The sequence below is a fragment of the Rhizopus microsporus genome (genome assembly GCF_002708625.1).
Source record: "Rhizopus microsporus ATCC 52813 unplaced genomic scaffold scaffold_21, whole genome shotgun sequence".
Classification (NCBI taxonomy): domain Eukaryota; kingdom Fungi; phylum Mucoromycota; class Mucoromycetes; order Mucorales; family Rhizopodaceae; genus Rhizopus; species Rhizopus microsporus.
In genome coordinates, this window is record NW_019671936.1 from 769 (window position 1) to 11,596 (window position 10,828).

Consider the following 10,828-nt stretch of genomic DNA (forward strand, 5'->3'; position numbering starts at 1 on the left):
GGATATTCTATTTCTGCTGAAGGAAAAAGGATTGACAACCGCAAACTTACAAACATTATGGAATGGCCCAAACCAACCACCTCAAAACAAATCATGAGCTTCTTGGGTGTAGCAAACTTTTTTCGTCTGCACATTCCTAATGCTGCACTTCTAATGGGACCGTTGGATTACCTTCGTAGTCATAACGAGAAAAAAGAAGGACCATTCATTTGGACTTCAACACACCAAATGCATTTTGACAGTATAAAAAACATTTTGGCCTCAGAAATTGTATTAAGTCACCCGGATCCGTCACACCCTTTCTGCATCTCTACAGACGCTTCCGATTATAGTATTGGCTGCTGTTTGTATCAAGAGTACAAAATTACGAAAGATGATGGTACGACAAACACGATTATCAAATATATCGGCTTTATGGCCAGATCTCTTACCAGATCTGAGAAGTTGTATAGCGTCACGATGAGAGAACTTCTTGGTGTTGTTTATGCTCTTAAGCAATATCACAAGTTCATTTGGGGCAGTTACTTTACTCTATATACAGACCATCGTGCATTGTGCTACTTACACAGTCAAAAGACAGCTAATAATATGATGATCAAATGGCTTGATATTATTCTTGATTATAATTTTACTGTTGTTCATGTTAAAGGTCTTGACAATATCATTAGCGACAAGTTATCAAGATTATTTCCTCCTCGTGATGACAATGAGCATGATAAGGACATGAAAAAGCGTGACCAACTTGCTCTACGACGTTCAAACTTTGCCACTTCAAATGCTATGAACCAAAAGAAAATATCCAAACTTAAACAATCCTATAGTGACCGAAATATGGAACAAAATGCTTCCAAAACCATCCTTTATGTTCAGAGTGGACAGACATTATGTCCTGACTATTTAATTCCCCCTGAATCAGAAAGAGCGAATCTTCTCATTGACGCTCATCATAAAGTTGGTCACTATGGTGCAGAACAAATGGTAAAACGATTGCATTCGGAAGGCATTCACTGGCCCAACTTAATCTCGGATGCTGTTCAATTTATCAGAAAATGTCACGAATGTCAACGACATAACATTCAGAAAAAAGGTTATCACCCTTTAAGACCCATCTACAGCTATTGTCCTGGCGATCATTATGCTATTGATCTTGGTGGTCTTATAACAACCGTGAAAGGCTCACACGTAAACTACTTCATGGTGATAGCTGATGTATGCACAAGATTTTGTATCATCAAAGGACTTCCTGATAAGCAAAGTACACCTATTGTATCAGCACTAATTGACGTTTTTTCCATACTGGGATATCCGACTAAATTGCAATCTGATAATGGTCGAGAATTTTCTAATTCCCTTATGAAAGAATTGGCTGATGCGATGGATATTGATCATCGTTTCATTACTCCTTTGCATCCTTCTGCAAACGGTCTAAGTGAGCGCTATGTTCAATCTGTAAAAAAGCTACTTGCTAAAGCCACTAACGGGACAGGCGTAAACTGGCACATGTATCTACCGGCTGTTCAACTAGCTTTGAATAACCAGATTAGTAAACGTCTAAACTCTACTCCCTTTTCCCTCATGTTCGCTCGTCGGATGAATGATCCTCATGGTTTTCGTTCTTCCAAAAATGAATCTAAAAATGATAAAAACAAACTACCCATGTCGCATGAAGAATTACTTAAGCGCATTGATTACCTGGCCGATGTTGTATTTCCTGCAATTGAAGCCAAGACCAAAGAACAAATGGAAATTGAGAAAGCTAAATTTGACAATACACATCGTTTAGCTGAATATACGCCTGGCAGTCATGTCATGGTTCGTATTAAAGAAAAAGCTGGTCAACTTGACGCTGTTTATGAAGGTCCATATACAGTTGTCCGTAAAAACCAAGGTAACGCGTATGTCCTACGTGATGAAACAGGTGTTATTATGCCTCGTAATTATACCACAGCTGAATTAAAACTGATATCAAGAGATGAAGTTGTGGAACTTGATGATGAAGGTAACGAAATTACCAACTATGAAGTTGAGGCTATCCTTAATCATCGTGGTCCACCTAACAACTATGAATATCTTGTTCGTTGGAAGAACTACAGTTCAAAATGGGATGAATGGCTACCGGTTAAAAACTTTAATGACTCTAAAATCATTAGAAATTACTGGAAACGCTTAGGTGTTGATTATAAGCTAAAGAAAAGTAGTGTTACTACTAACTCTCCTACTTCTGCTGCATCCTTAAAAACCACTCCAGCTGGCACGATTTCCAAACTCATCGACTCAATGTCAGACATTTCTTTGTCAACTGATGTTGAAGCGTCAGATTCTTCTGTTGTTAATCCAAATGTGCAAAATAAGAACAAAAAACCAAAGTCAAAATCAAACCGTTCTTTAAAGCGTAACAAAGCCACATCTTCTGTTACACCCACACGATCCAGTAAAAGACTTAAAAAATCCCACTAATTGCATTCATTTAATGATGCTCTTAGTAGACATCTATTTACTTCATTCTCTCAGTATAAACCAATTTTTTCAAACGTAATCTCAAACTGGTAAGGGGCAATGTCGTATTTGACCATGTCTAATACTAATCTTTACGTGTGAGATTAAATTTGACTTAATTACATTTACCTTAGTTAGTACTCCGACCTCTTTTAAAACAACCTAGTTTCTTTTTGCTATGAGCTTTTATTCTACCATTACCGAGTACTAACAACAACAACAACCGATACCTCAAAATCAAACCAAAAGTTCATTTACTTGATGTGCAAGCATGAAAAAGAGTACGAAAACAATCATAAGCGTGTTTCTGGAGACAAAAATATCATTGTTCGCCAAAAGGATACCCAGCGCATTGGTTGTCCTTGCTACATTTACGCAAGCAAGAACAAATTCCAGCAGTTCGAAATTCGCAGATTACACGCATTGCATTCTCACCAAATGGCTACGGGTTGCCGAACGTACGGTGTTTTCCGTCATTTAGACACAGTGAAGCTCAACGCTGTGCGCAATTTTTTTGAAAACACGAAGTGTAATGCGAGCTCTATTTTGGAGGTAAAGAGAAGTAGTGAATGCCTTGAAAACATCCACCACAAACCTTTTTTTCCCTCTCATTATTAGAATCTTATTGCTTAAGGCATTAACAACTTAGTAACCAGAGACTTGCACAACATCAGGCAACAACATTTCAAATCAAAGGAATCCGAGTCCAGTGAAGTTCTCAACTTTATCAACAACTTGAAAACAAAGGGTTACATTGTCAAGCTTAGAGCCAATTCCAACAATGTCGTTGACATGGTTTTTTTTTTTGCAGAATTTGAGGCAATTGCGGAAGCTCGTCGTATGTCTGAATGTTTGTAATTGATGCCACGTATAAGACCAGCTCCCATGGGATGACGTTGTTCAACATTGTTGGCACGAGTAACACTACAGGAGACATAAGAAATACCTTAACAACGTATCATATTACGGGAGGGTGGATGGAACATGAAAAAACCCAGAACTATTTGTGGGTTGTGCAAATATTCAAAGATTCTGTGTTTCCTGACGCTTTGATCGCAAACGCCTCTTTGGAGCTTCCAAGGTTGATTTATGGGCAGTAGAAAAGGTAAGTGAAATTTACAGAACAAGTTAAACATATATGATATGTACAGAGTGTATGAAAATAAAGAATTACACGAATCATGATCAATAATTTCTTTCAATTTGACATAAGTGAGTGCTATTATTGCTTAAAACGAACAGATATTATGAATTAAATATATAAACTTTCGTGAAATTACATTTATAAAGACACGAGTATACTTATATTTATGCTGTTATGCTTGAAATAATCTGCGACATATGAAATGTAAAGATAGCGAGACCTTAGAAATTTGAAAAACGAGCAGGAAATGTTCAAAAAAAGTGTGGGTTTGCTGAATAAGCATACTGACTACCGCGTTCAGCAACTACAGGGCAAGGTGTCTAAGTTTGCTATGGACAAAATTAAGCTTGAACTTGCTAAGCTTTTCTCTGACCCTTCTTGCATACCACTTGCGCAATGTAGTTGCTATTATCGCAACAATTACAGACTTTCTTGTAAGCATGTACTTTGCCAGTTTGGTATTATCCCTCTCAACATCATAGCAAAAAGATTGTTAAACATCAGCTCGTTGAGCGCTAGTAAGTATTATAAGATAGCACAAACATACATGTACAGGCTCTTAACAATAACTCTTTTTTTTTTTTTTTTATCTATATAAATAGTTCAAAATCATATGCATGCAATTGAAGAATCAAAAGCTGATCCAGCCCTAATTGATGCAAATTTGTAGAAAGCAATTCTGGAGCTGCAAGATTTAGCGAAAAATTAAAGAGTGATCAGGACAAAGAGAGCTTACTTCAGCAAATTGAAAACTTGAAAAAGAATGCAGAAGCAAACGAAAAATGTGTGGAAAACTTCCAGTTTCCTTCTATATAAGTGGAATTGAAAGGAAGACCGAAGAACACAAAGCGTTTACCGATTGGAATCGAGATATTAGAAGAAGAATTTAGAAAAGAAGCGAAACAGACAAAAAAAGAAGAGAAAACTTTAAAAAAAAATTAGAAAAAGAAAAACAAAAAAAAGTAAATATAAGGTAAGAGTGCATAATAGGGTTATAAGCTGTCTTCTCTTTAACTTCAGATATTATACGCGTAGTAACCGTAGCAGCTGCCTTTTGTTCTGTTACCCTTAGACAATCTACGAATCCAATTGATAAAAACAAAGTAAATTTAATACTGAACCCGATTGGAGATGGAAACTGTGGATTTAGATGTATAGCACACGCTATTTATGGTGACCAACACCAGTTCATATAGGTTAAAGAAAAAATGCTAGAGTATTATTTAAAAAACAAAGTATCTCTATATAAAGGCAAGTGCTTTGACATTTGAACTTATATATCTTTATCGCAGCAGATCGCATAGACGAAAGAATAGAGGAGGTGTTAAAAGACCGTACCACGTTCGCTAGCATTGCCCACTGGTCTGACATAGTTGATGCTCTCCAAATAGCTGCAGATACATACAACATCGTTGTTGCGATGTACAGAAGATAACTGTAGCTCACTTTTTTTGCCTTTTAATAGTAGCCTGCCAGAAAGGAGTCTTCCAATCATCATGTACCTCCAAAACAGCCACTTTTACTTGCTTGAAAGACAACAAAAGAAAAAAACTAGATGGCCTAGAGTTAGCTCATTGTACAGACCAGTTGTTAGAATGTTTGGATTACGTGACAACTCTTTATTACATGAATAAATAATAAAAGGCTTAACCTGTACAACAACATTTATCATTAAAGACATTTCAGCTCTATAATTTTTATTGCTATTAGTAACTTCTATTTTGTATATTAGTTCTAGCTTTTAATTTTGGTTTATATATACTACTTACGCAACAGTTTCACTATGCATGAAGGTAGAGAAAAAAAATACTAGAGTATTCTTTTTATTTAAAAAAAATTGCGAATATAAAGTACCAATAGTATCATATATATATATATATATATATATGCAATTGGTTAATCATGCACACCGCAAGCCCCAGCTTGTGGATGCACGATACTTCACCAAGGAAACCGTGAACAGCCTTAGGTAGTGTGAAGTTGTAGAGTGACATCACAGGTAGCGCCCCGAGGTAGCGCCCGTAACATTAGTCACTTTTTCGTGAATTTTTTCGTGCATGTAGCGTTTCCCTTTTTTTATTATTACAAGAATAGACATTTAGAAATAGCATTCCATGTCAACGGAGAACTTGAAGAAAAAGAATCTGGATTCAAGACAAGTATACATTCCTATACACAAACGTAAGGAAATAGTAGAAAAGAATATCACAAAAACATCGTCTACTGCTGAAGGATGTAATCAGCAACCTAAACAAAATACAAACATAAGGAGAAAAGGCAGAGGGCAATTCAAAGCACCAGATATTACCCATACTTGTACAAATACACAAACTTCACCAAATATTGATAATGAGGTATAAATTCCCCCAAAAAAAAAAACCCAAGTTTGATCACTAATCAATTCTTGATCGAGTAGGCAGAAAGTAATGATTCTACAAAAGACAATTTTCAAGAAGAGGATGAAGATATAAATAAAATAACATCAATGATGAAAGGCACAAGTTTAAACGAAGAATGTAAATATAAAATTTTGCTTGATTGCAAACATATATCTTACACAACGCTTAGCTTCAAGAAAAGAAACGCGTAGACCACGGACTACAGATGCGGTAGCCAGGAGATTAATTGGGCATGCTCTAGGAATAAAAATGACCAAGACTCCTGAGCAGAAACAGGTAGATGATGCTTTATTACGTACAACTAGAGGTAAGTGAGTTAACAGCAAAGCAACAATTGACTTGGTTAACATGAATGATAGAGAGACGTCAACAAGAAAAGGAATGTATGAATGATAAAAAATGATGATTAAAATGGTTTATTTGTATATAGCATATCATCACGAGTCTTTTTCTTTTTTGACTTGCTCATATAAAGCTTTCACCAGTGGTATTGTCCTGCCATCCAGAGGACCACCTGTTGAGTAACCGTTCATAGCATATGCCATAGCAGTATTATATTTTGAATTATAGATGACTAAAGAGCCACCTGCGCCTCCACCCCCTCCAAAGTAGCCCTCTTCACTAATTCCAAAATAAATAAAAGGGAATTCCGTATGGCCACCTCGTTGACAATAGACGGGAAAAGAAAGGAGCTCGTCAAATTCAGCACCTAATTGCTCTGTAAAGTAGTCGAATGTACTGCTGTTTTGGAACAAATTAGGTTCTCCCTGTACAATTGCTCTTCCCTTATTGGCTAACATGGCAGCAATTTTAGCCATCTGGTTCTTGCGTGAGAAGTAGAAGGATAAGAGATATATTACTTACTGAGTTAGCATTTGTGTGGCCAGAAATAGCAGGAGATTCAACCATCTTATGCTTGAGTTCCTGGCCAATAAGGCCCGAGCCTTGGTCGATATGGGTATTCCTAAGGACGCGGTTGTATATCGTAGTTTTGTTAAATTTATTGATTAAACTCTGTTTGAGTTGAGCAGGGCTTAATAACAATCCAAATAGCTCTTGAAGCATTGGTTTTTCATATAGTTGTGAAATACGCTCAAGTTCCAGATCTTGTTCTGCAGCAGGTTTGAGATACCATTCAGAGTTCCACTTGTTTTTGAATTCCTTTGCAAAATCATTCAGAGTCCTCTGCTTTGGATCAACACGTCGAATAATTTCATTAAGATACCATCCTTGAGTGACAGCATGATAAGCTCTAACAGTTTTACCACCAAAATTGTGTGGTTGTGTGGCTAGAATATTTGAGAAACGTGTAGCATTGGTTACATCATCGTAAGACAACGGAACATCCAGTGCAGCAACGCCGGCCTTATGATGCATCTAGTTAATAAAGGTTAGAAAGCTGAAATACCTCTGCTTTTAAAAAATTCACGCTTACAAGATCTATTAAAGTAACATTTTCTTTATCGCCTTGAGCAAACTCTGGCCAATAGGTCGCGATTCGTTCTTCGTAAGATAATAAGCCTTGCTCCACTAGCTGTGCAACAATAATCGCGTTCTTAGGGAACAAACATTTTAGGTTTTAGTTAAATGGGTCAACTATTTACAGCTTACCAAAACCTTTGTTGATGAAAAGACCATTTGCAATGTGTTGTTAGTGTATGGGATTTTGGCCTTTGGATCTTTCCAACCGCCATAAAGATCGACCACTTGTTGACCATCGACATAAACTGAGAGTCCAGCACCTACTTCCAACCCATTCTTGAAGTTTTGTAAAAATATATCGTATATCGACTTGTACTTTTCATCATAATATCCTTGGATAGGAATATCGTGAGGACAATTATATCCAAAGAGCGCACAGCTGACTGGTAAGAAATCAGGCTTTACACCTGATTTATATGTTATGTAAGATACCAAAGGAATAAGTAAACCAGTCAATATTATGAACATGAACAGTTGTGTATAAAAAGATAATAAGTGAAAAGATATTTTTATATAAAAAATAAAAGACCGCAGTAGGCGCATGATGCTAGAAGTGTCGATCCGCCAGGGAAAGGCCAAATAAATACAGCAGATGAAAAATGTGGTGCAACCTTTTTGGTGTTTGGCTTGTTTTAGATGAATGCAGGTTTTTAATCTAAAACGAAACGAGCTGAAGATTATTTTTGGACCAATCAAAACTTAAGTGGAGATATAGTATAAAAAATAAGATAGTTTGAAGCATAATATTAGATGCGTACCTGAAAGCAGGCTATGTAAGCAACTTAATCTATGCATTGACTGCAAATAATAGAAAGCTTATTTCCCTTTTTTTTTAGTGGCTGTTCTTAAGCTGTGGATCCTGCTTATTTCATTTTGGGAACGATTATGAGCAATGTAAAGTCATGTAACATGTTAAAAGTCTAGCTGTAGCATAAAGAAAACTATACGTGTATTTGAGTATCATAATTAATCAAGGGGAACCAGATGATATATGAAAGCCACTTATAAAATGTTGTCAATAACTTATATAACCAATGAATGGGTGGCAGTGCTGTTTATTTTTCTTTTCATTTTAGAAAAGAAGCTTTCAGCCTTGAATAGAAGAGCAGAAGCAGATGATTATTCATTTGACATAATCAAGCTTCCTTTTGTTTAACTGGGAAAGCAAAAATGTACTGTAATAATTTGTCTTTTTCTCTTTTTATTCCAATAACGCAATGATGAGGGCTATTGGGGTAGTAAATGCAAGTAAAACAGTTGTTGGGAATGCAAATGAAAAACTAGTCCACGGTAAAGGTATTGATAAAAAAGGGCTTAATGATTAACAACCACCCATGACTCTGGACTTGGCGTTTTCGACGATGATTTCGCTGGAAGAGACAATGTAATATGAAAGGCTGTTAACGAGGGGCTGCAGTGCATTACCCAGATCATAGTTTCTCAAGATGGCAATTGGCTCATTTTCGCCAAGCAATCCCAATGTAACTACTAATTGTTTCTTGTGGTTGGTGTCCACCAAAAAGAAATAAACCCCTTTGCCAATACAGGCTTATGAGCCTTGAAGCCTTGCACAATAGTCTCACAGAACAACCGCGAAGTAGTCAGACGAGGATGACTTGTTCCTGTATGATATTTCACAAAGGATAAACATAGTCCATAGCTATATCTTGCAATTATTGCCAAAAAGTATAGGCTTAAAAGCCCTTTAAGGCACAAAAGGAGAAAATAGGTGCAGTAGAATTGAAATAAAAAGAGGTTTGGGCATAAAACTTAATTCAGAGGTTGAAGTAGTCAATTGAAGAATCGGTGCCCTAGCTTGTGTGGCAAAGAAGGGGTGCCTTTTTCGTGATATATAAGCTCGAGTTCATGAAAGATGATACATACAGTAAACCAATGAGGAGTGCAGGAATTCGTGTGTGAAAATAAGGAAGGAGAGAGGATCTTCAATTGTTTGGGACATAAACAATCGACGGCGCATATGTAAGCACTGAATAACGTGAATTCTGGTAAATACTTGAGGCAAGCATCAATTGGGAGGAGCCAAACAAAGATACGCTTGAGAAATGACTGAATATGCTATTAAGAAGCGGTATTACGCTTCAATTATTATTAATTGGAGTACAATGACAAGGATATAATTGTGCAAGTTGTATTAGACTGCTATAAAGAAACCGTTAGACTCAGCTTCGACTTTAGCCGATCACAGAATAACTATAATTCTTTAAAGCAACACCTTTTCCCTCAATTATTCCACATCCCAGCAGCTGACAAGTAAACTGCCTTTAAAGACACTCTCAACATTATCTAACAATACTTCTATTTATTTGTTTGCTTGTTTGTTTATTTACATTTATCCTAGCTTTTTTTTTTTGAAGGATACATGATATGAAGCTAGCAGCCTTTCAAAGAGCTATCTTGAGACATGATGTTTGATACACATATAAATATTCATTAACTCTGTGTTTGATAATATTGATAAAGCTGAGGTATATCTTTATACAAATTGTACTCTAAAATGATATTGATTGTATACACTCTTATTTTCCTTTTTAGGGAAGAGTCAAGTGACAGAGCATCGTCTTTAAGATAAAAACAAGAGAGCTAGATTTTGGGTGAAAAACATATACGTGAGCAAAAGGTACAACCTGGTTCTTGGGGGTGCCATAGAAGATAATGAACAAGCAGTTGAATATAGCTGTGCTGAAGCTGAGCGACATTTGGTGATGGAGAAAATGAAACAAAGACTTTGCGTGAATCAAGGCTCAAAATGTCTATTTCTAAAAGGCATGTTTGGCAATATGTTGGTAGCCACCTCAAACAACAAAAATGTGGTTGGAAAATATACACAATTGATTTTTCATTATGGTAAGCTATTATACTAGTCAAAGATGCTACGTTTCAACGTTAACAAAAATGTTTAGTTACAGTTTTGTGATAATACAAAAGTAATAATAGACAATAAGATACAGTAAGGCTGAATTAATTCTTTTATTTGATAAAGAGTAGTTCTTATTTATACTATTCAAGTTTACTGTGGGATTGTAGTTGACGTGGGTCTAACAGTTATTCCGGGGTAAAGTAGCTTAATTAAGGGTTTCCTGGTTTTACTACTGTGACATCTGAATCAAGAAATGATGTTATGTGCTAGTAAGTGTTATTGTAAGGGTAATTTTCTTAGTTTCAATAAGCGTGAATTATGCTCGGATATGACAAGTTTTCGCACTTTTAAATTCAGACATAGTTAATACAACTTACACTGTAAGGACGTATGAGAGAGTCATATCAGTCATACGGAAGGTTGGTCATT

At 36.2% G+C, this 10,828-nt stretch overlaps 3 protein-coding genes across 3 annotated transcripts; 2 read left to right on the forward strand and 1 right to left on the reverse strand.

Moving 5' to 3' along the window:
- The first annotated feature begins 2,691 nt into the window (after nt 1-2,691).
- On the forward strand, nt 2,692-3,576 carry RHIMIDRAFT_267526 (uncharacterized protein). The gene is made up of 2 exons (XM_023612003.1): nt 2,692-3,506; nt 3,528-3,576. Exon 1 carries the CDS (start codon nt 2,758-2,760, stop codon nt 3,112-3,114), a length of 357 nt encoding a protein of 118 aa, XP_023462430.1. The 5' UTR covers nt 2,692-2,757; the 3' UTR covers nt 3,115-3,506; nt 3,528-3,576.
- A 2,178-nt stretch (nt 3,577-5,754) lies between these two features.
- RHIMIDRAFT_241232 (uncharacterized protein) lies at nt 5,755-6,442 on the forward strand (the record flags this gene model as incomplete). The annotated part of the gene is made up of 4 exons (XM_023609539.1): nt 5,755-5,994; nt 6,057-6,156; nt 6,209-6,346; nt 6,399-6,442. 4 exons carry the CDS (start codon nt 5,755-5,757, stop codon nt 6,440-6,442), a joined length of 522 nt encoding a protein of 173 aa, XP_023462431.1.
- Nucleotides 6,134-8,047, reverse strand: RHIMIDRAFT_267538 (beta-lactamase/transpeptidase-like protein). The gene is made up of 4 exons (XM_023612004.1): nt 7,651-8,047; nt 7,475-7,594; nt 6,904-7,416; nt 6,134-6,857 (listed from the first exon to the last, which is right to left on the reverse strand). Exons 1-4 carry the CDS (start codon nt 7,987-7,989, stop codon nt 6,477-6,479), a joined length of 1,353 nt encoding a protein of 450 aa, XP_023462432.1. The 5' UTR covers nt 7,990-8,047; the 3' UTR covers nt 6,134-6,476.
- Between the last annotated feature and the right edge of the window lie 2,781 nt (nt 8,048-10,828).

Coding starts and splice junctions, on each gene's coding strand:
- RHIMIDRAFT_267538 (XM_023612004.1), bottom strand. CDS start 7,989: ATGTTCATAATATTGACTGGTTTACTTATTCCTTTGGTATCTTACATA. Junction 7,595..7,650: donor TTTCATCAACAAAGGTTTTG/GTAAGCTGTAAA, acceptor TTGTTCCCTAAG/AACGCGATTATTGTTGCACA. Junction 6,858..6,903: donor GCCACACAAATGCTAACTCA/GTAAGTAATATA, acceptor CGCAAGAACCAG/ATGGCTAAAATTGCTGCCAT.
- RHIMIDRAFT_267526 (XM_023612003.1), top strand. CDS start 2,758: ATGTGCAAGCATGAAAAAGAGTACGAAAACAATCATAAGCGTGTTTCT.